Source organism: Rhinoderma darwinii, chromosome 5 (genome assembly GCF_050947455.1).
Source record: "Rhinoderma darwinii isolate aRhiDar2 chromosome 5, aRhiDar2.hap1, whole genome shotgun sequence".
Lineage (NCBI taxonomy): Eukaryota > Metazoa > Chordata > Amphibia > Anura > Rhinodermatidae > Rhinoderma > Rhinoderma darwinii.
This window is the reverse complement of record NC_134691.1, coordinates 117,816,712-117,840,577: the sequence shown is the minus strand read 5'-3', so window position 1 is coordinate 117,840,577 and position 23,866 is coordinate 117,816,712. Positions and strand designations below refer to the sequence as shown.

Genomic DNA, 23,866 nt, shown 5'->3' with positions numbered 1-23,866 from the left:
CGGTGGCAAGGTTGCTTGTGCCTTTTATGCATCTCCCTTTCTTTTTGTCCACTTCTATGTTTGGATTAAAAAAAAAAAAAAGCTAAAAACGGCATCAAAACAGTGTGTGATCCTGGCCTTATAGGTAGTCATTAAATGGGTTGTCTCACTCTTGTCGTCCATTTTTCCCATGAAAGATATGGAAACGTTACAAAATTAAAACGCTCACGCTGGACCCGCTCCATACACCACAGCTGTCGCCCCACCAAAACCGAACAGACACGAAGCAGCTGAGCGCTTCTGCCGCTTCGCTTTAGCGATTAGTGGGGGTCTCAGGTGCTCAGACCCCCCACCAATCAAAACTTCTGACATGTCACTATGACATGTCAGACGTTTGTCAAGCGTTTAGTTACCATTTAATGCCGAAGATGACACAAGCAGTTATTAGGTTTAGCTGCATTATGTGTTTACTTGTGTTCTCTTTATTGTCTATTGAAATTATTTGTATGATATAAAACATTTTTAATTGTGGAAAAAATAGCAAATATGGAAGAAATCCCGTGAGGGGCAAATACTTTTTCACAGTGCGAGACATACAGATTTTTTCCATTGTCCTAGTATAAACCAACAAATTGAATAGCCAGGGAAAGCCAAGATCGGGAGCGGGAATGGGGGGTAGGAAGGGGTAGTGTTACCTCTTGATTTTAATAGTTGTCTTGTGAATTAATGATCTTGGGTAGGTGATGTGCTCCTTAATAACCAAGTGGGGCATGCAGGGGTCCTCTGCTGTTATGTCTCATACAGAATACTGTATAGTATATTTATTTGTTCTAACCTTTATTTATTATTCTTGTTCATAGCTCCTTTTTTCTGAACATCCTTCCAACATTCCTTATTCTTGCCTTCCTTGTATACACACTGAGGAGGGGTCCTACTGGAGGCAGAACGGGCCGGGGTATGGGAGGGCTCTTCAGTGTCGGAGAGACAACTGCCAAGGTACTCAAGGATGAAATTGATGTCAAGTTCAAGGATGTAGCTGGATGTGAGGAGGCTAAACTTGAGATTATGGAGTTTGTTAACTTCCTAAAGAATCCAAAGCAATATCAAGATTTAGGAGCAAAAATTCCAAAGGTAACATTGTCATGTGTGGTGTGAGTCTGGGTTTATGGGAGATCTATCTATTCTATCTATCTAATCTATCTTTGAATTCAGGTGTTTTGCCACAGGTGTATAACATAAAGCACCTAGCCATGCAGTCTGCCGTTACAAACATTTTGTGAAAGAATGGGTCGTTCTAAATAGCAGACTGAACTCCAGCGTGGTACTGTAATAGGACGCCACTGTTCCAACAAGTCAGTTTGTGAAGTTTCTTGCCTTCTAGATATTGCATGATCAACCGTGAGTGGTATTGCAAAGTGGAAGCGTTTAGGAAGCTCATCCATAAAGTGGCAGACCACATAAAGTTACAGAGCGCAGTCACCGAGTGATGAGGCGCATAGTGCATAAAAGTCGCCAGCACGCTGCTACTTAACTGCAGAGTTCCAAACCTCCTCTTTCATTAAAATCAGCAGAAAAACTGCATCGGGAGCTTCATGGCATGCGTTTCCATGACCACTCGATCCAGTGTTGGATGGAGTGGTGTAAAGTGTGCCACCACTGGACTCTGGAGCAGTGGAAACGTGTTCTGTGGAGTGACAAGTAACCATTCTCTTTTCTGTCAGTCTGATCGATGAGTCTGGGTTTAGCTAATCCCAGGTGAGCATTACCTGCCTGACTGCTTGTGCCAACTGTAACGTTTGGTGGAGAAGGAATAACTCTATGGGGTTGTTTTTCAGGGTTTGGCCTAGCCTCCTTAGTTCAAGTGAAGGGAAATCTTAATGCTTTAGCATACAAAGACATTTTGGAAATTGTATGCTTCCAACTTTGTGGGAACATTTTGTGGAAGGCCCATGACACTGCTCCAGTTCACAAAGCAAGGTCCATAAAGACATGGTTGGGTGAGTTTGGTGTGGAAGAACTTCACTGGCCCGCACAGAGCTCTGACCTCCTCCCTATCAAAAGCCTTTGGGATGCACTAGAACGGAGATAGCGAGCCAGGCCCTCTCGTCCAACATCAGTGTTTCACCTTACAAATGCTCTCCTTGATGAGTTTGCAACAAGTCCCAGAGACCATCCAAAATCTTCTAGTAAGTTTTCCCAGAATAGTATAAGCTGTTTTAGCTTCAAAGGGGGGACCAACTCCATATTAAAGCCTATGAATTTAGAATGGAATGACTTAAAGGCTTCTTTAGGTGTCCCAATACTTTTGTCCATAGTGTGTTTTATCTACCTCTATCAGCGATAACATTTAAAGGGGTTATGCGACCCCATGAAATATTTACCGAACCGCTTACAAGGGTATAAAATGACAAAAGAAGTAATGCTTACCAATACTGTGCTGAGGCTTCCCTGGTCACCTACAGTGGTGACATCCGTGAATTGGCTACAGCGGTCACATATTGTGTCGACACGCCATCGATGAAGCCAAAATAACAGATCGCCGGGGGACCAGGGAAGTGTCTTCCCAGAGACAGGAATATTATTACTTTTGTTATTTTGTACCCATGTAAGCTTTTTATTTTTTTTTTATTTTATTTTTTTTATTTAAAACCACTGGTAGGTGAGGTGAATAACATTAACTATCTCATTACAATGGCTCCTGCCAATAGTTGGGGTATATTAGGCAGCAAGTCAACAGTCTGTTCTTGAAGTTGATGTGTTGGAAGCAGGAAAAATGGGTAAGTGCCAGGATCTGAGCAACTATGACCAGTGCCAAATTGTGATCGCTGGATGACTAGGTCACCGGATCTGCAAAATGGCAGGTCTTGTGGAGTGTTCCCGGTATACAGTGGTTAGTAACTACTATAATTGGTCCAAGAAGGACAATCTCTGAACTGGCGACAGGGTATAGGCACCCAAGTCTCATTGATGCTCATGGATAGTGAAGGCTAGCCATTTTGGTCTGATCCCACAGAAGACCTACTGTAGCACAATCTGCTGCTGCAACAAAAAATTTGTTACTGCTGGCTTTGCTAGAAAGGTGTCAGAAAACCTAGTGCATCACAGCTCGCTAAGTTTAGGGCTGCATAGCCGCAGACAGGTCAGTGTACCTACGCTGACTCCTGTCCACCACCGTAAGCACCTACAAAGGGCATGTGAGCATCAGAACGTGACCGTGGAGCATGGAAGAAGGTGGCCTGGTCTGATGAATCACAATTTCTTTTACATCATGTGGATGGCTAGGTGCTTGTATGTCAATGGCACCGGGATGCAATATGGGAAGTGGGCATGCCAGCTGAGGCCGTGTGAGACTCTGGGCAATGTCCTGCTTGGAAATCTTGGGTCCGGGCGTTCATGTAGATATTACTTTGACGCGCATCAGCTACCTAAACGTTGTTTCAGACGAAGTACACCCCTTCATGGGCACATTATTCCCGAATGGCAATGGTCTCTATACCTTTTACCTAGGTTCAGCATCATACATACTGTTAATGGGACTGAGGTGCCACTCCCAGGCACAGTCACAACCGTAAGTAAAGCAGTATACGGTTTTCATTGAGCTTATCGGCAGTGGCGCCACTAGACAGACCCCCACTGAACAGTGAAGAGATATCTTAGACCTTACCCATACATTGTCATTATGTGTAGCTAAGAGGTTGTCTCCACTGTTCTCAATTTATAGCGTGTATAAGACACCAAGTTGCTTACACAAAATATTGGTTTGTACGGATTCAACATGTCCTAGGTGTGGAATGGACGATGCACACTTGATGCACATAGGTTTCTATTGGAAGGGTGTTTTGGCCTTTGTAAGTAGAGTGTATAATATTGATCTACAGGCAGATCCCAAAAAAATGCACATTCGGCCTTGGAGATCGCATAGATTATATCCCACTTTATATAGCCAATCTCTTCGACTGTTGAAGAATTGAAAAAAATTAATTTAAAGGGTTAAATTCGCTTGGAGAAAGGGGATGTATAAAAAGAGAAATGCTATCCATTAATTTGGGAGCCTTGGTTTTACCATCCAAATTACTTCCAATTGATAGACTAAATGTTCTATCAATGGGAGCCAAAGGGTTGAGTGAAAGTGGTTTGCGTGTAATTATATATACTTACGGTTGTACTACTTTAATAGTGTTGTGTAATGCATTATACTTTTGCTGTTTGTCATCTGCCATTGTACATGTAATATACAGGGTTGGCCATTTATATGGATACACCTAAATAAAATGGGAATGGTTGGTGATATTAACTTCCTGTTTGTGGCACATTAGTATATGGGAGGGGGGAAACTTTTCAAGCTGGGTGTTGACCATGGCGGCCATTTTGAAGTCGGCCATTTTGTATCCAACTTTCGTTTTTTCAATGGGAAGAGGGTCATGTGACATCAAACTTATCGAGAATTTCCCAAGAAAAACAATGGTGTGCTTGGTTTTAACGTTCCTTTATTCTTTCATGAGTTATTTACAAGCTTCTCTTTTGTTTACAGCCATTGACATGTCGCAGAGGTTAACACGTGAGGAGCGGATAGAAATTGTGTTGTCTGGTGAACGCAGTACCCGGGTCATTGCAGCAGATTTCAATGCAAGACACCCTACGAGACCACCCATCTCCCATGCTACAGTTTTCAAACTGCTTGCCAAGTTTCGTGAAACTGGTTCAGTGTTGGATTTGCCCAAATGTGGACGCATGAAAACTGTCACTAATGAAGAAACATCAGTGGCTGTCCTAGCTTTATTCCGCAAGAGCCCACAGCGTAGCACTCGCCGCATGTCGCTGGAGAGTGGCATCAGTCGAACATCCCTTCGGCGGATATTAGCTACTCACAAATTGCACCCTTACAAACTCCAGCTGCTGCAGCATCTCAACGAGGATGACCCATATCGGCGCTCTGAATTTGCAGAATCGGCAAAACAAAAATTGGAACAGGACCCTCAGTTTACACAGAACATTTTGTTCAGTGATGAGGCAAACTTTTATGTGAATGGTGAAGTTAACAAACAAAACCACCGCTATTGGTCTGACACTAACCCACATTGGATAGATCCCTCCAAGACTGTTGGAACACAAAAATTGATGGTATGGTGTGGTATATGGGGTACAAAGATAGTAGGGCCATTCTTCATCAATGGAAACCTCAAGGCCACGGGATATCTGAAATTGCTACATGATGATGTGTTTCCCTCTTTATGCACTGAAACTGGCACGTTCCCTGAGTTTTTCCAGCAAGATGGTGCACCACCACATTATGGGTGTCAGGTCCGAGCATTCCTAGATGAACCGTTTCCTGGAAAGTGGATTGGTCGTCGTGGGCCAGTTGAATGGCCCCCTGGCTCTCCCAATCTGACCCCCTTAGACTTTTATCTTTGGGGTCATCTGAAGGCAATTGTCTATGCTGTGAAGATACGAGATGTGCAGCAACTGAAACTACGGATACTGGAAGCCTGTGCTAGCATTTCTTCTGCGGTGTTGCTATCAGTGTGTGAAGAGTGGGAGAAGAGGGTTGCATTGACAATCTAACACAATGGGCAGCGCTTTGAACACATTTTATAAGTGGTCAGAAACGTGTAAATAACTCATGAAAAAATAAAGTAACGTTAAAACCAAGCACACCATTGTTTTTCTTGTGAAATTCTCGATAAGTTTGATGTGTCACATGACCCTCTTCCCATTGAAAAAACTAAAGTTGGATACAAAATGGCCGACTTCAAAATGGCCACCATGGTCAACACCCAGCTTGAAAAGTTTCCCCCCTCCCATATACTAATGTGCCACAAACAGGAAGTTAATATCACCAACCATTCCCATTTTATTTAGGTGTATCCATATAAATGGCCCATTCTGTATATATGTATTAATATTCCTTGTTAATACAATTGACAGTTTGTCAGAATTGTTGTATATTGATATTTACATTTTTTTCTTCCTTTTTAAGTCATGTGTTTGTTGTATGTCAATGAAAATAGAAAATGATGGTGATTTGACTAAAGTCAAATCAAGAAAATGGCAAATGCATTACAATGTATGACCACTAGGAGCCCTTATAAGCTCCTTTTCTGCTTCCTAACATGTTTTTTGTGTGGCGTTTGTTGCAAACGATAGATTTTACTACCTGCAATATTTTTATTTTATTTTTTTTGTGCCATTTTTCACGTTGTAAATCATGTGATTACTCTTTGCAACCTATGATTTTTCTGGGGGGAAAAAGCACAAACAAAAGCTACGTACATGCAATTTATTTATTTGAGAGGTGTGTTTTTTGTTTGTTTTTTTGTTTTTTTTAAAAAAAAAGTCACTTCTAGGAAAAACATCAAACCAAATCCTTGCTGCAATTTCGAAAAAACAGTGCTTAACAAAAAATCGTGTAAAAAAAAAAAAAAAGCTGCCTAAAGAAAGTTTCTACATATTTATCAATGCCTTTTTTCCATTTTAATATGAACATTCCAATGTTTTCTGTCCTTTTTGCATGATATTTTGATATTAAAACCATAGTGAATTGTAGTTTCACATACACTTTTTTTTTTTTTTTTTTTTTTTTTTATTAAGGGCGCTATTCTCACAGGTCCTCCTGGCACTGGGAAAACTTTGTTGGCAAAAGCCACAGCTGGAGAAGCCAGTGTTCCTTTTATCACAGTCAACGGCTCAGAGTTCCTAGAGATGTTTGTTGGTGTTGGACCCGCCAGAGTAAGTTTTCATTCTTGTATTTATTCATATCACGTGCACAATTTAGAAGAAACTTAAAGGAAAACTCCAGTGTAGATAAACAGGCTCTTTTACTCTGTAAAGATAATCATGCTCACATACAGGGCCGATTCTAGGTTTTCTGCTGCCTGAGGCGAAAATTTAAATGGCGCTTCCCAGATTTTGATTGACATCCCACTGGCTGTTCTACATCACTACCAGCCACCTCCAATGGATGCCCCGTTGCTTTGTACTCCCCTGGCATGCGCGGTGCAGCGTACGCCTCACTGCACGGTGCTCTGCCCAAGTGGTACAAGGCAATGGTGCATCCGAGAAAGCTGGAGGAGGCTGCTGGTGATGTAGAACAGCCAGGGGGATGTCCATCAAGCATGGAAAGGTGGGTTTGGAGACAGGACTTTGACTTTTCAGGATAGTGGCTCCGCCCCATAACCCTTTAATGAGTAATTAGCATATAGTATGCGTCGTTTTAAAAGTGGATATTCTAGATTTTGTTGCATCTGGACAAAACATACAAGGGAATGTTTGGAAATATTGTCAGGTCATCTATTACTGCATGGTGGCGATTCAAGGGGTTAAAACTACCTGAAATGTGCCCATTGTATATATTATGAATTGAAAACCATTCCATCTGTCCTGCAATTTTGTTATTATAAATGTATCCTATATAATTACAGCTCCAGAACCAAGCTCATACATATATACAGTATCAGAACCAAGCTCCGTATATAAATACAGCAAGAGAACCCAGCTCAGTACATAAATACAACCACCAAACCAAGCTCCGTACATACAGCTCAATTTAGTGCAACCCTTGCCATATAGGTTTGTACGGCGTAGCTCCCATCATGGCCCGAACAATGGTAAGGATATGCTGGGAGTTGCTGTTCCACAAAAAAAAAAAATCTCCTTCGACCCATAATCTCGCTGCAGATCACAGTGACTACAGTACTGATTAGTGGCAGAAGAAACATTTACATTAAGTGACTCACAGGTGGCGTCTTCTCAGATTCTAGTTGTTTTGTTTTTTCTCCTTCTCCATCCGGTCCAGACCTCTACTTCTCTCGGCCACAGCCCATTTCTGCAGTCTGCTGCTCAGATGTCTTCAGCTTCGCACTTTTCAACATTTCTGCACCTATAAATGAAGATAAAGTTCTCATGGTGCCACACACTACACCCCTAAATATAATAGCGCCATACATTGCACCTCTAATTCTAATAGTGCCATACACTGTGTCCCTGATTATAATAGCACCATACACTGTCTCATGCACACAGTGCCCCCTGTAGATAGTGCCCCCCATAGAGCCTCCTGTAGATAGCAGCACCCCCATAGAGCCCCCTGTGGATAGTAGCCCCTGTAGACAATGACACTCGCACTTCTAAGAGGAAAAAAAACTTTACGTACTGAACTGAACCTGTTCCCATGCCGTCCTCTTGCAATGCAGGCCTGCTCTCTTCTGAGCAGGTTTGCTGGGGCTGAACGCCGCAAGTGGCCTGATCGCGCCACTTGTATCATTAAAAGGCGCTGATTGGCAGGGTGCCTTGCCCTGCGGCATGCAATGACGTCATCGTACCGCTTGCATCATTGAAAGGCGCTGAATAGCAGGACGTGGAACATGCCTTGCCGTTTAGCTCTTATGCAGCACTTATGCATGTAACTGTATCTGCGTCCTATAGGTATCAGTGGCGCTACCGGCAGGCTGTCTCCTGATGCGAGAAACTCCTCTCGCATCGTGGACAGTGCGGTCCTGGTCACGTACTATTCTAGAAAAGCCTGATTGGGGGTGGTTGCTGTAATGGCTGCGAATTATTGGTCTCCCTGACAAAGTTGTGTTTTTTTATGATTACGACTGGGTGCAACATTCTAATATACATCACTGTTCAATTCTCCTTTTGTCACGAGCTGGGAGAGGGGTAGAAATGCTTTCCTGTGTGTAGATGAGCTAGTACTATAGATATGAAATAGTTTTTACTGGATGAGAGGTTATTCTGAGGGCCCACCCACCATCTTTTCAGAACACGTTCACATCCGCTTTAAATTGCATTGTAAAAGTTCTTGCACAAGCAATGCGTGATCAGTTAGGTCTAAAAGATTATTTATGAATCCACCCATAAGAAATAAAACTTAGTGACCAGTGATTGGCTCCAATTGGGTTGTTTTCTGCTGAATTTTTTGGCACCCATTAATGTTCCAGAGCCTGGGCCACTGTGGTGGGTCATTCCAAACCTGAATGTTAAAGAGGCTCTGTCACCAGATTTTGCAACCCCTATCTGCTATTGCAGCAGATCGGCGCTGTAATGTAGATTACAGTAACGTTTTTATTTGTTAACGAGCATTTTTGGCCAAGTTATGACCATTTTTGTAGTTATGCAAATGAGGCTTGCAAAAGTCCAAGTGGGTGTGTTTAAAAGTAAAAGTCCAAGTGGGCGTGTATTATGTGTGTACATCGGGGCTTTTTTACTACTTTTACTACTTTTACTAGCTGGGCGCTCTGACGAGAAGTATCATCCACTTCTCTTCAGAACGCCCAGCTTCTGGCAGATCACGCTGTGACGTCACTTCCCCAGGTCCTGCATAGTGTCAGACGAGCGAGGACACATCGGCACCAGAGGCTTCAGTTGATTCTGCAGCAGCATCGGCGTTAGCAGGTAAGTCGATGTAGCTACTTACCTGCAAACGCTGATGCTGCTGCAGAATCAACTGTAGCCTCTGGTGCCGACACGATGCAGGACCTGTGAGTGACGTCACAGATCTGCACTGCCAGAAGCTGGGCGTTGTGAAGAGAAGTGGATGATACTTCTCATCAGAACGCCCAGCTAGTAAAAGTAGTAAACACGCCCCGATGTACGCACATAATACACGCCCACTTGGACTTTTACTTTTCAACACGCCCTGTTGTACTTTTGCAAGCCTCATTTGCATAACTACAAAAATGGTCATAACTTGGCCAAAAATGCTCGTTTTTTAAAAATAAAAACGTTACTGTAATCTACATTGCAGCGCCGATCTGCTGCAATAGCAGATAGGGGTTGCAAAATCTGGTGACAGAGCCTCTTTAAGTATTCTATGTAAATTTGTAGTTTCTGTTTTAAATCTAATAAATATCCAAACTGCTTACTATGTTAGATCTTTTCTATGCCTTCTATCCTAGGTCCGAGACTTGTTTAGCATGGCCAGAAAGCATGCTCCTTGCATTCTCTTCATCGATGAGATTGATGCTGTTGGACGGAAGAGGGGACGTGGCAACTTTGGTGGTCAAAACGAGCAAGAAAACACACTAAATCAACTCTTAGTCGAAATGGATGGTAACGTGTTCCACATATGTCTTTGTATTTGTGTCTTTAGATTTCCTATCTGTAATTTATAACATAATGTAACAGTCACGTACTAAAAAATTGCATGCCATGCTGAATGCCAATGTGTTAACCCCTTCGTGACCAGCCTATTTTAGGCCCTAATGACCAAGCTATTTTATTTGTTTTTTCTATAGTCTCATTCAAAGAGCTCGAACTTATTTTAATTTTCCGTCGACTTAGCTGTATGAGGACTTGTGTTTTGCGGGATTAGTTGTATTAGTTGTATTAGTTGTATTTAGCACCATTTTAGGGTACATATAATTTTTTTATAAACTTTTTTGGGGGGGATTATATAACCTGAAATTCCACCATTGTTCTATGCGTTTTAAATTGATGCCGTTCACTATGCGACGTAAATAACATGTTACCTTTATTCTATGGGTCGGTACGATTACGGCGATACCACATATGTAGAGGTTTTTTATGTTTTACGACTTTTGTAGAATAAAAACACTTTTGAACTAAAATTATTTGTTTTTGCATCGTTGCTTTCAAAGAGCCGTAATTTTATTTTTCCGTTAATGTAGTGATTTTTTGGGCTTGTTTTCTGCGGGACGAGACGTAGTTTTGATTGGTACTGTTTGGGGTGCATGGGACTTATTGATTTTTTTTATTTATAACTTTTTTTGGGGGGCAATGGAAAAAAATTGCAATTTCGCCATTGTTTTTTGCGGGTTTTTTTACGGTGTTCACCTTGCAGTTTAAATGCATATTACCTTTATTAATTGAGTCATTATGGTCGTGGCGATACAATATATGTGTACTTTTTTTTTTACACTTTTACTAAATAAAACTTTTTTATGGAAAAAAATGGTTTTATTTATTTTTTTACTGTAATTTTTATTAATCTTTATTTCACTTTCATTACTTATTTTTTTTTTTTGTCCTACTAGGGGACTTTAGATCACTGCTATAATGCTTTGGTATACTTCGTATACCAGAGAATTATTGCCTGTCAGTGTAAATCTGACAGGCAATCTATTAGGACGTGCCTCCGGCGCGTCCTAATAGGCATATGTCCAGGGCAGACCTGGGGGCTTTTATCAGGTATCCGGCTGCCATGACACCCCATCGGATGGGTGACAGAAGGGGCTCCATCCCTCTGTAAACAAGTTAAATGCCGCGGTCGCTAAACTTCGATCGCGGGTGTTGGAGCAGGAGCCCGGCTGTCATCAGACAGCCGAGCCCTGGCTCCAGCCTACACGGGATACCCATGCAGGACTTAGACTGGGCCACCGTGAAAAGGCGGCGGCCTAGCCTAAGGCCCCCTTAGTAACTGCCGTGAAAAGTCGTATTGGTGGTCACTAAGGGGTTAATACATTTTCATTGTTTTATATTGCTAATCGTATAATTTTTTAGCTTTATTTTCATACATTTTTAGTTTTAATTGCGATCAATCGTAACATTTCTTTCACCGCTAAATTGATCTGTTTCTGCAACTGAATGATCAAGTTGTAGTGCTTCTGTTATCTGATAGATTGAAAGTCAACTAGTTCTAATTAACTTCTCAATGACAATCAACAGATATAGTTCCCGCATCATGACAGAGATATATCAGTCACTCGTATCTCGTGGGTACTGCCACTGTATACTCAAATACTAACTTGCCGGCTGCTGCTATTCGAGTACCGCAACACATTAAAAACTGAACGGCCAACCCCCCACCCCCAACATGTTTCACCACTTAACATAAGCCTGATGAAGGGACCTGTTCGGTCCTGAAATGCGTAGTGTGTTAATAAAGAATGTATACTGAAGACTTTTAGACTTCACTTCTATAATTGCCTGGTGCAGTGTCCCGAATGCTAAGTTTTTCTTCCTTCTACTCGAGTCACCACTGAACGTGGCATCGTCAGGGGTATAGAGGCTGCATTTTTTTAACCCCCTTCCTGCTCCAGGAGGTACTATTGTGTCATGCTGAGCGCATTGTTCGCGCTCAGTGACCTAATAGTACGTCCTGGGAATAACCACCATTCTGCCCCCCTCCCGTCACATTTCTGAGCTGTGACAACTGCTGTTACGTACAGCAGCTGTCACAGCTCATTCCCCAGGGACCGGTCACTGTGGTCCCTGCCGATTTAACCCTTTAGAAGCCTCGTTCGATGACTATCGCGTATTCTAAAGAGTTAAAACACCATTGATGTCCGGCGACATGATTGCGGGGCGCCGATGGTTGCTATGGCAATCAGGGGGCTAACAATGGTTTCCGGCTATGCCATCTACGGAAGCCTAGTAGGTCCTGACAATGACAGCAAGCATAGTGAGTCCTGCCTGTGAGTAGCTGACCGCTCTAATATACTGCACTACGCATGTAGTGCAGTGTATTTGCATGCAGCCCTGATCGCTATTCTTTTAAGTCCCCTAGCGGGACTAAAAAATAAAGTTGTAAAAAAAATAAACGTTTTAAAGTAATAAAAGTAAAAATCCCCCTTTTTCCCTGTTCAGTCCTTTTCATTAACAAAAAAACAACAAATATAAATAAACTATACGTAATTGGTATCGCCGCGTCCGTAACGGCCTGACCAAAAAAAGGATTTAATTATTTATCCTGCGAGGTGAGCTCCGTAAAAGAAAATAATAAACCATACCAGAATCACAATGTTTTGGTCACTTCACCTACCAAAAATGGAGTAAAAATACACGAAAAAGTCACACTTACTGATCTATGCCCAACCTTGCTGTACTGTAGTCCTCTGTTGATATTGGCAATGCATGGGAAAGGTGCCTGTGGGGATGGATTATCAAAATGGCATAGAAAGACACCTGGGTTGAGACAGAAGCTTCTGTGTCAACACCTGATTGCACTCAGGTTTCTGCATGTGCCGTGCCAATATTGTGGTCACAAGATGACACTGTGCTATACTGCCTTGACATATACAACCCAAAGAGTGGTGGTAATAAAACCTGGCAACAATTTGAACCTGATACTCTGATTTCTCCCCTGACTTTGTATGAATGAGACAGGGCAAATTAAGTGACAGTTCTGTCAGTGAGCCGATCTCCCTGTAATGTATTCTGCCAATAGTGCTCTGCTTGTATACCAGAGCACTGAGAAACCACTGATAACCAGCACTAAACTTCCTCCGCTCGTGTGCTGAACGGAGGAAGCGTGAAAGCGATGGGAAAAAGCAGGCTGGGTGGGGGCGGTGGGACGCACGGAGTGCTGCTGCCCTGCCCTCCAGTGACACTGCTCGTGAGCAGAGCGGAAGCGGCCTGGCGGCTTGTGTGAGAGCCGGGCCACAACTTCAATTAGAATAGACTACTGATTATATTTTAGCTAGGTTATAGGGCTGATACGCGCGTCGGAAGTTAGTTTTTAATGAACCGCAATCAGCCCTATAACCTAGCTAAAATATAATCCGTTGTCTATCCTAATTGAAGTTGCGGCCCGGCTATTTTTTTTCTTCATTCCCCCCAAGAAAGTTTAAATGGCCTCATCGACCGAAAAATAAACGTTTTTAGTTTGCAAACTTAGTAAAACATAAAAAAATATACATATTAATTATCGCCACAATCATGCCGAACTATACATAAAGGTATCCTGTTATTTATGGCACATATTAAACAGCGTAAATTTAAAACGTGAAAAACACTGCTGGAATAGCTGGGTTTTGGTGGGTTTTTTCCAATCCCCTCCCAAAAAAAGTTACGTTAACGAATATACTATGTGCACCCAAAAATGCTGCAATTAAAATACAACTTGTCCTGCAAAAAACAAGTCCTCATACAGCTATGTCGACGAAAAAAAAAAAGTTATGAGTCTTGAGAAATGCGATGGTGAAAAAACTAAAAATAGTGCTTGGTCATTAACGGCAAAAAAATCACAGGTCATTAAGGGGTTAAGTGCTGCACATCCCGGATCTTCGTTATCTACACATGAATGTATGGTTTGAATGTTGCCTATCTAGCTATTCTACAGAAACCGATCCGGCCATACATTGCTGTTTATCAACCGGACATGTTGCTAGTTGCTTTAAAGAGGCTCTGTCACCAAATTGTAAGTGCCCTATCTCTTACATAATCTGATTAGCAAAAAAGAAAAGAAAAAAAAAAATTCCAGAAATATATCAAGGCACTCTCAGGTAAATATAATTTATATAAAATCAATTTTATTTAAACCTCCAAATATTTTCAGATACATTAATATATACATACAAAAAGTTTTTTTATAATCTGATTAGCGCTGTAATTTAGATAACCGTGGTTTTTATTTTGAAAAACGATCATTTTTTAGCAAGTTAGCAATTTTAGATTTATGCTAATTAGTTTCTTAATGGACAACTGGGCGTGTTTTTTTTTTTTTTACATTTTACCAACTGGGCGTTGTACAGGGGAGTGTATGACGCTGACCAATCAGTGTCATGCACTTCTCATTGTCCCAGCTTCTTTCACTGCACAATCACCCTGGGCTGGAACAATGAGAAGTGTAGGACACTGATTAGTCACTGATTGGTCAGCGTCATACACATTTCTCTTTACAACGCCCAGTTGGTAAAAAGTAAAAACACGCCCAATTGTCTTAAGAGACTAATTAGCATAAATCTAAAATTGCTCAGAACTTGCTCAAAAATGATCGTTTTTCAAAATAAAAACCACTTATCTACAGCGCAGATCAGATTATGTAGGAGATAGAGCACTTATAATCTGGTGGCAGAGCCTCTTTAATTAAACTTTGTAAGGTGTAAATAGCTGATGGTAAGATCTTAAACACTCGGTCATCTGCTTTTCCACAGGGTTCTTTACCTAATTAATTTGAACAGAAATTAATATAATAGCTCTAGAAAATCATAATTTGATTACTTCCAAGCTTCCCTTGCCATTCTTCTACCGTGTCTTCATGCAAATTTGTCTTCGTCCTGAAGACCTAATTTCGGACGGACCGTTTGAAATGTTTAATTTCTGTTTGTCTTTACAGGTTTTAATACTACAACTAATGTAGTTGTGTTGGCTGGGACAAACCGACCTGATATCTTAGATCCAGCTCTTATGAGACCGGGCCGTTTTGATAGGCAGATTTATATAGGTATGACGTTATCAAACTCATGGCTGAAAATACTAACGCATATATGTAATCCCTAATAATTACGATGTTCATTTTCTTTTCAAATACAGGGCCTCCAGACATAAAGGGCAGAGCATCTATATTTAAAGTTCATCTTAGGCCCTTGAAATTAGATAGTATGTTAGATAAAGAAGCCCTATCGAGAAAAATGGCAGCTTTAACGCCTGGATTTTCAGGTGAGAAGACATATTTTCTTTTCAGCCCAGAGAAAATTGCAATGTGTAAAATACGTATCAAACAAATTCCTCATCTGCCTTTGGCTCCACCTCATCTTTGTCTTCTAATAGATCTAAATCTGCCCATACACATTAGATTGACTGCTCAAGTTGGCGAACATCTCCAGTGCCATATTTACTCTAGGGGAAAAAAAATAAAGGTTTGGCCAAATAGATCCAACATGGCCTTCCTAAAAATAGATTGTCAGTAGTGTCTTCTAGTGCCCATATACATTATATTGTTAACCGATTCCGCTGCCAACGGCAAAAGTATGTTTAACCCCTACACGTACGTTACAGGAATGGTTCCCTTCACCCGCATCTACATACATGATGACGATCGCACGGGACACCGAAGCTGTACCCACAAAATTAACTGCTGGAGGACAGCTGTGATTGCCAGCCGCCCTCCATCACTAACAACGGGGATGGAAGAAAATTCTTTCCCTAACTGTTTAACCCTTGTGTTTTCTTTTTTGTTTTTTTTTGTTTACCGCAAACAATTTGGATTGCATGCTAACAAAGGGAGGGGACTCTTTGTCAACTCCCCATCAGCCTCATCATTGTGAGGTATTCCCTCACAGATGCCTGTGCATTTTTTTGCAGAGGCAGTAATGTAAGTAGTGTAATTTTTAATTCTATTTAAAAACCTAAAACAAAAAAATTAAATTACGCAAAAGTAAAGAAATACAATGAACACTTTATTTTTTTGTTTTGTTTTTTTCTGCTCGGGTCATTGGGAGACACAGAAAACCATGGATCTAGGCTGCTGCCACAAGAAGGCAACACTGTCAAAAAAAAAAGTCGGCTCCTCCTGCACAGGATATAACCCTCCAGCAGACACTGAGCTAAACTGTTTTAATTTAGTGTCCGTAGGAGGCAGACCTTGCTTATGCAGCAGTCTTTATTTTATTTTTTATTATTTTAGTTTATCTTTTTTCTTTCCTCCCAGGTTGGGAAACGAGGTTGACGCGGTCTCCCTGTTCTCCCCACCAAGTGCAGGGTGCACGGTCTCGATCCTACCGTGTCGTTGTCCACCGCATCTAAGGAAAGTGGGACAAGGGTCGCCCATTCTTCTGCCTTCTCCCCATCCGTGATCCCTCTCACCAGAGAGAGGCACGCTGAAGGGGTGACCCTTCTGTTGTGCACCTAGCAGCTGAAGAGGAACTCAAGGGGCGAGTAGATTATCCACCCTTACCCCCCTTGCTCCACTCCACTAAATCTCTAGTGGGCTTAATCTACCAGGCTGGCGTAACAACTCCCCCAGGCTTTCACATCTTCTTAGACCAAGACTCCTTCCTTTTCAATTGCATTGGGTTACCAGCGGTAGCGCCTGACCTTTTTCCTGCCTTCTTGCCCAGCCCTCCAGGGTTTTTTCCTCTGTGGCTACACTGTCCTCCTTTGGGCTGTCTTTTCCACCTTTCGTCAGGCTAGCGTCGCAGTTTTCTCTTCGTCCATGCCGCACGATCATGTGTCCTGGCTTTGGCACTAATTGAGTTCACGTCTCTACTAGGCCACACTGTTTGGGAGTAATGGTCTATTAGGCCACAACAACACTCAGCCTGGCCACAGCACTAGTTTAGGCCCGGGCTTCATTGCGGCCTACTAGGCTGCACTCTTCTGACTCATTGGGCAGTTTCTTCCATCACCTCAAATGCTCACATTGAGCGGGTTTACGCTTTCCTCCTGCTCCTTATTTTCCTTGGTGCTTGAGTGGGGAAACAAGGGTCCTTAAGATAGGGCTACTTCTTGAGATGTCCGAACTTAGTGGTGAAACGTCCAGCTCAATTTCAGTAGACACCCTTTTTTATTTGCTTTAGGTGCAACACTAATTATAAGGTTCTTTATAGCCGTTCAGTCAAGGCTGCAAAACAGGTCTGGAGAGTCCAGAGATAAAGTCAAGGTACTTCAGTTCCTGACAAGTAAATTAGTCTTTCGTGGTCCCCTAAAAGGACAGCTCTGGCCGCCACATCCTAAATATACCACGCCTCGTTTTGTCAGGGTCAGACTTTTTAAAATGGAGTCCTTGAGGATTGTGATCCAGTTTTCTTTCTGCGGTGGATAGCAGATCTTCACATCTCAATATGTCTGGCCCACTAGGTTTTCCTTCAGCCTGACATCTTTTCCTCTTGCCCTTCCGAGAGTATGGCAGTTCTCCGGTACAGGAGTATTTCGGTCATATGGATGACCTGCTGGTGACTGCTTTCTCCTGTTCTGTAGCTGGTACAGTCTTCATACTGTCGTAGACAATCTTGCCCCTTCTGCTCTTCATCCAGACATATTTACCCCAGTGTCTTTCTGCCTTCCCCCTACACGGTGTCCTGCCAATTCATTAGGCGATTCTAGGATCGATCTCCAACTTCACTGGATCATCCCTGCATTGGCAGCACGGATGACCTTAGGGGTGTGCGAGCGCACAGGGTGCTGCCCTGTCCAAGCATGTAGGGGGCACCACTGGGCTCTGCCTCTACTCTGTGCTCTGTTCTTACACACATGGACTAAGACCCAAGGAACAAGAGAAGAGGAGGAAGATCCGCCCACAGCCCGTCCTGCACGAAGCCTGTGATCCTGTCCGCATGGAGTGTGTGGTGTGTGTGTGTGTGTGTGTGTGTGTGTGTCTGTCTGCATGTGTTTGTCTCTGTAAAAGTGTGTATTCACAAAACAAATATCTGTGCCGCCCCCTATATCCCCTGCTGTACCTCATACACATATCTATCTATCTATCTATCTATCTATCCCGTTATCACTGTGTTATCAGCGGTGTTGCATAGGACTGCAGATAACAGTTACTGCATTATCTGTACTCTGTTATTACTCCGTGTTATCTGTGGTGTTACATAGGGCTGCACGTGAAATCTATGACATTATCTGTACTGGGTATATGTGGGGCTGTTTGTGAATGTGTCTTTGTGCTTGTATATATGTGCCTTTTATGTGTGTGTGTGTGTGTGTGTGTGTGTGTGTGTGTGTATGTATATATATATATATGTGTCTGTACGTCTATATATTTACCTGTATGTATATATTCCAGATGTGTGTATGTATATTTGCTTGTATGTCTAAATATCTGTCTTTATGTATGTACAGTGTATAGGTGCCAGTATGTGCATGTCTATATATGTGGTTAATTTTTGGTTTGTGTAGGGGGCGGCAATAAAGAGTCCCGCACAGGGCGCCATCCAACCTAAGGCCGGCACTGATTGGCAGCATGATGTACACTCCAGTGGGGGTTCTCCTCTCCAACTATTCCCCCCCCTGCTGTTTCTTTTCCCTATCTTTTCTTTACTTGTCTCTCCTCCTAAAGGGGCATTCAATCTCATTCACAACCACACGGAAGGCAAGATGACATTCCCCCATCTTATATTTTCCACAGGACATAAAAGTCCTGTTTGCACTAGTATAAGGACTGTTTCCAAACTCCTCCTCCTTTTTGTCTTTCCTTGATCAGATTTTTGTCTTTTTTCCCCAGCAGGGTTTGAATCTGGGATTATAATTAGTTTCCCCCCAGCTGTGTGAAATTTTCAAAAGGTGGGTGTACAGAGGCTCCCCTTTACCCCACAACTACTTGGGACCTCAACTTGGTCTTTGAGCCATGCAGTTATCCCTTTTTAAGCCTCTGCATTAGATCTTTTCCTTTTCCCTTATTCCCATTTTAGGAAACAATCCCTACTCCATCTAGCTGTGGTCACAGCTCTTCAGATCTGTCTATCTCAAACAGTGTCCTTCTGCTAGACCAATTCTCTTTCCTTTCATCTTCCGTACAGCATCCAAGCCTATTGCGCTAAGGGAAGAGCTCTCCCTTTCCGACTAACCTTTAGTTTGGCCAGTATTTCGTTGGGCCTCTGCTCTACAGGTGTTTACCTGGTATCTCTTCACACCTGACTCTATTCTGTAGGGATTACACTTTCGCGTCCTCAGATGTTTTTCCCGGTAGCTAGGTTTTGGAGGCAGCCATGGCATAGATGACCTATTGGGCAATGTCTTTTGTGCTCTCCCTCGGAAACTGCTTCACGAAGTTCCACGTTTTTCGGTGTCCCCCAAAGACACAAGTGAGAAAATGGGATTTTCTAAGTACTCTCCATAAAATCCTTTTCTCATCGAGTTCATTGTGGGATGCAGCTCCTATCCAGTTATTTTTTATTTTTTCCTGGGATTTTGGACATCAAATGGTTTTATTGACTCCTCTTGTTTTCGATTCCTTCAAGAGTTTGGTTCTATGTTTAAAGTTTACCTACTGTTACAGTAGACTCCTACTGCTTCTGTACAAACTGATTAGCTCAGTGTCAAGAGGCGTATAGCCAGTGTAGGAGGAGCTGACAACACTTTTATTTTTGCTTAGTGTGGCCTCTTAATGGCAACAGCCTAAACCCATTGCCTTCTGTGTCCCCCAATGAACTCGACGTGAAGCGTATTTCACGGTAAGTTCTCAAAGTCCCCTCCTCCTTTTTATTTTATTTTTTTTTTTTATAAAAAATCGGACAAAAACCCTTACATATTAAGTATCCCTGTACTCATAATAGCCCTTACAATGAAGTTATTTTGTTAGTGTAAATGCTAAACTGCATAAAAAAAGGAAAAAAATACATAGTGGAATTGCTTTCTTCATAAAGTCTTCTGTGATAAAAAAAATAAAAAAATCCTTCCTCAGTGTTTGACAGGTTACTGTGTATGCCCAACCTTTTAAAGGGGTTTTCCCATCAGAGGCATTTATGACACATCCACAGGATATGTCATAAATGTCAGATAGATGTGCGTCCCACCTCTGGGACCCGCACCCATCCCTAGAATGGGGCCCCCTAAACCCCATTCTTTTTCTCTGTGTTGTGGCTGAAGTGTTTGATTTCCGACCGTGAACTACGGAAACAGCGTAGCTTGCTGAGCTACGCTGTTTCCGTAACTACCATTCAGCTGTATGGGACTTAAGGAAACAGCGTAGCTCAGCAAGCTACGCTGTTTTATTCTTCATGGTCGGGTACCACACGAGTCAGCCGGAGCATAGAGCGGTTGTTCAGGGTTTAGGGGGCTCTGTTCTAGAGATGGGTGTGGGACCCACGTCTATCTGACATTTATGGCATATCCTGTGGATATGTCATAAATGTTTCTGATGGGAAAACCCCTTTAAGACCGAAAAAGGATAAGTACTTTGGTACCTGCTAAAGTTCATAATTGCCTCCAGAGCGAAATTTCCCCCTTTTTTGGAATGATGCAAGTAGATGAGTAGATATCAGAGTATATGTTCCTATGACGTTACAAACGTAAGACAGAACCGGTTACTAAAGAGAATGTGATAGTAGTCTTTGGTGTAAATAATCATCATTTATATTTTCTGTTCATCTTTTTATATACGATGTATATCAATTCTATATATTTCTTATTTTGGCTGCAGGGGCCGATATAGCCAATGTGTGTAATGAAGCTGCTCTTATCGCTGCCAGACACCTATCTGATGCCATAAACCAAAAGCACTTTGAACAAGCCATTGAGAGAGTAATAGGAGGTGAGAATCTGGGGTGTCTTAGACAAGTGATGTGATCCGGGTCTTCCCCTGTGCTTCTAAGAATCTACATCATTGAGCAGAGTGAAGACATCCGGTCTAGAGGATTTTCACTACGAATTTATATTCACTTGTGTCATCCACAATATTTCATTTTGCTTTTACTCCTAATTATTGGTTATTTGAACATAAATGCTGAGGTTTGTGTTGATCTTCTGCTGTTCATGTGTTCTGTTGTGTAAAATCAGCAACGTTGTTGTATTATTATTATTACTTTTTGTTATTGCGATACAATTATCCTGTTCTTGTATCTGATTTTATTTTGCAGGTTTAGAAAAGAAAACCCAGGTTCTCCATCCAGAGGAAAAAAAGACAGTGGCTTACCACGAGGCTGGGCATGCTGTGGCGGGGTGGTACTTGGAACATGCAGATCCTCTCTTAAAGGTTAGAAACATATTTAGTTCTAGTAGGCTACCTATCTGTCCTGGCAGACCCAGCAGGTGATGCTGTTGGTATATCCTTGGCGAGGCCCAGTTCATATTTTAGCAGTAAACGCACTGAAAGAATTAAATCCATTTCATCAACTTTTATATGCAAAATACACTCGCTTTCATTTACGTGGAAGTTTTAATAATTTTTTTTAATCGTAAATTCGTTATATTAACTCCTTCCTGCTGCCAATCTGTAGATATACGTCATACCCGCTGATGCCCCGGACAGCTAGGTCGTATATATCTACAGTTCTAACTCTAATCACTGAGATGCAGGGAGTTTAAATTATCAGCTCCCTGTCACCAAAAAATGCTAAATACCGCACAAACACTGGGATCCAAATGCAGGAAACGTCATTCCTGAATTCGGGCCTTTACCATGGAAACCCATGAGATCATGATGACATCAGACTTTCAACTGTGACATGGAAGAGAGGAGCATGCTGCGAGGACAGGGTTTGGACAAACCCTTTAAGGCCAGGTTCATATAGCCTAAATACTGCAGATTTTCTGCAACAGGTTTCATTGCGGAAAATCTGCAGCCTATTACAGTTGCCGCAAAATGGATGAGGTTTAAAAAAAATCTCATCCACACGTGCGTAAAAAAAAAAAAAAGAGATGGAAAACATTCAGAAATTGACCTGCGGTGCAGATTTTTAATCCGCAGCATGTCCATTTCTGCTGCGGAATTAATGGGGAGTTAAAACCAACAAATGGCAGATTTTGTGAATTTTGGAGCGGAAAAGCTGCGACGCCATTGCAAAAAACGGAACTCTTATTTACCCAGGTCTCTCTGCTCCTGTGTGAAGCCCGGCCACCAAGTATGACCTTTCATCCCATGTGACTGCTGCAGCGGTCCCATGGGATGAAACGCCACCCCAGGAAGGCCGAGCTGCATGATGTCAGAGAGTAGCGTTGCCATGGTTACGGATGGGGTAAGTATGTTCTTTTGTTCTAGCGCAATGTGGTGCGGTTTTTCGGATGTAATGTGCTGCGGGTTCTAGGTCGGATACGCTGCGTAATTTTACGAAGCGTATCCGACCCGTGTGAACCAGTCTTAAATGTGAGAGGTCCACTGAGTATGTGCTGATCAGGCCTGACAGTGATAAGCTATTAAAATTGTCAGCAGCAGGCTAATTTTTATTTCTTCTGAATATAGTATAATGATTTCAATGGACATAGACAGATTGTATAATTCTTCAAAGGCACCGACATGCCGAGTCTGCTTTGGCTAGTGGAGAGGGAACCAAGTGAGAGAATAACTCCCCCCAACCCATCACATCCATTTGCCCCAACAGGGCATATGTAGAGGGGTTGTCAAAACCTGACCACTCCATTCATTTATTTAGTTATTTATTTAATTTGTGATTTTATTTTTTAATATTCCTAACATTTTGTATAAAGATTGCTTGTATTCTATGTTCATGTAGCATATTTTTTTTTATTTTTATAACCAGGCTATAACTTATCGCAGTGTTATTTAATATTCCTAAGCCAAGTACCCTTAACTCAAATTAATTACATCAAATTAGATCCAGGGCTATGATGACACATTGTGTTGTGGACAGTGAGTGTACCCTTTAGGGAGTCGTGGCATATACCCGTATGTCTACCACTGGTTGAGATCTTGGGGGTTACTGCATAGTTTTAGCATTTACTGTGTTTATGACCTAGTGTAGATTGCTATGTTATGAGACCAGGTTAAGTTAGGACAACAGACCTTTTGTTTTATCTTTCCGTAATATATGAACGGAAAGATATATACATGTCTAGATAAATCACTAGCAGTTTACTGATTACATTTTGACAGTATAACATCTAATGTAAACACATGTATATCACACTTCTGCTGGTGTGATTGTGGTTTTCCTGATTACAGAAATGTTATGCACAATTTGGGCAAAAGTCCAATACATGAAATAATGCAGAGATTCTGAATTGTCTTCCAGGTTTCTATCATTCCACGAGGGAAGGGGTTAGGATATGCTCAGTATTTGCCTAAAGAACAGTATCTATATACAAAGGAGCAGCTGCTGGATAGGATGTGCATGACTCTGGGCGGTCGTGTCTCAGAGGAAATATTCTTTGGGAGAATTACAACTGGAGCTCAGGATGATTTGAAGAAAGTGACTCAAAGTGCCTATGCACAGGTGGGTGATTGAATGTATGTGCTTATATATAATAAAAAAACAAACCTCATATTTTAACCCCTTAGTGACCAGCCTATTTTGGGCCTTAATGACCAAGCTATTTTTTACGTTTTTATTTCCAATGTCTCATTCAAAGAGCTATAACTTTTTATTTTTTTATTTTTGTGTCGACATTGCTGTATAAGGTCTTGTCTTGTTTTTTTGCGGGAGAAGTTGTATTTTTTAACAGCACCATTTTGGGGTGTATATATAATTTTATTGATTTAACTTTTTGGGGGGGAAATAGAAAAAAACCAGCTATTTAGCATCCTAAATTTACGCTGTTTACCGTGTGGTATAAATAACACTAACTTTATTCAGTAGCTTGGTTCGAT

The 23,866-nt window shown here is 41.8% G+C and overlaps 1 protein-coding gene across 1 annotated transcript in view; it reads left to right on the top strand.

The window, feature by feature from the left end:
- The window catches only part of AFG3L2 (AFG3 like matrix AAA peptidase subunit 2), a 54,678-nt gene that overhangs the window by 22,490 nt on the left and 8,322 nt on the right, over positions 1–23,866 (top strand). The window contains exons 8-15 of the mRNA XM_075826446.1: positions 840–1,110; positions 6,568–6,705; positions 9,876–10,029; positions 14,996–15,103; positions 15,193–15,318; positions 20,744–20,854; positions 21,180–21,295; positions 23,292–23,492. Of these exons, the coding sequence (XP_075682561.1) occupies positions 840–1,110; positions 6,568–6,705; positions 9,876–10,029; positions 14,996–15,103; positions 15,193–15,318; positions 20,744–20,854; positions 21,180–21,295; positions 23,292–23,492 (1,225 nt within the window). The remainder of the gene's footprint in view (positions 1–839; positions 1,111–6,567; positions 6,706–9,875; positions 10,030–14,995; positions 15,104–15,192; positions 15,319–20,743; positions 20,855–21,179; positions 21,296–23,291; positions 23,493–23,866) is intronic.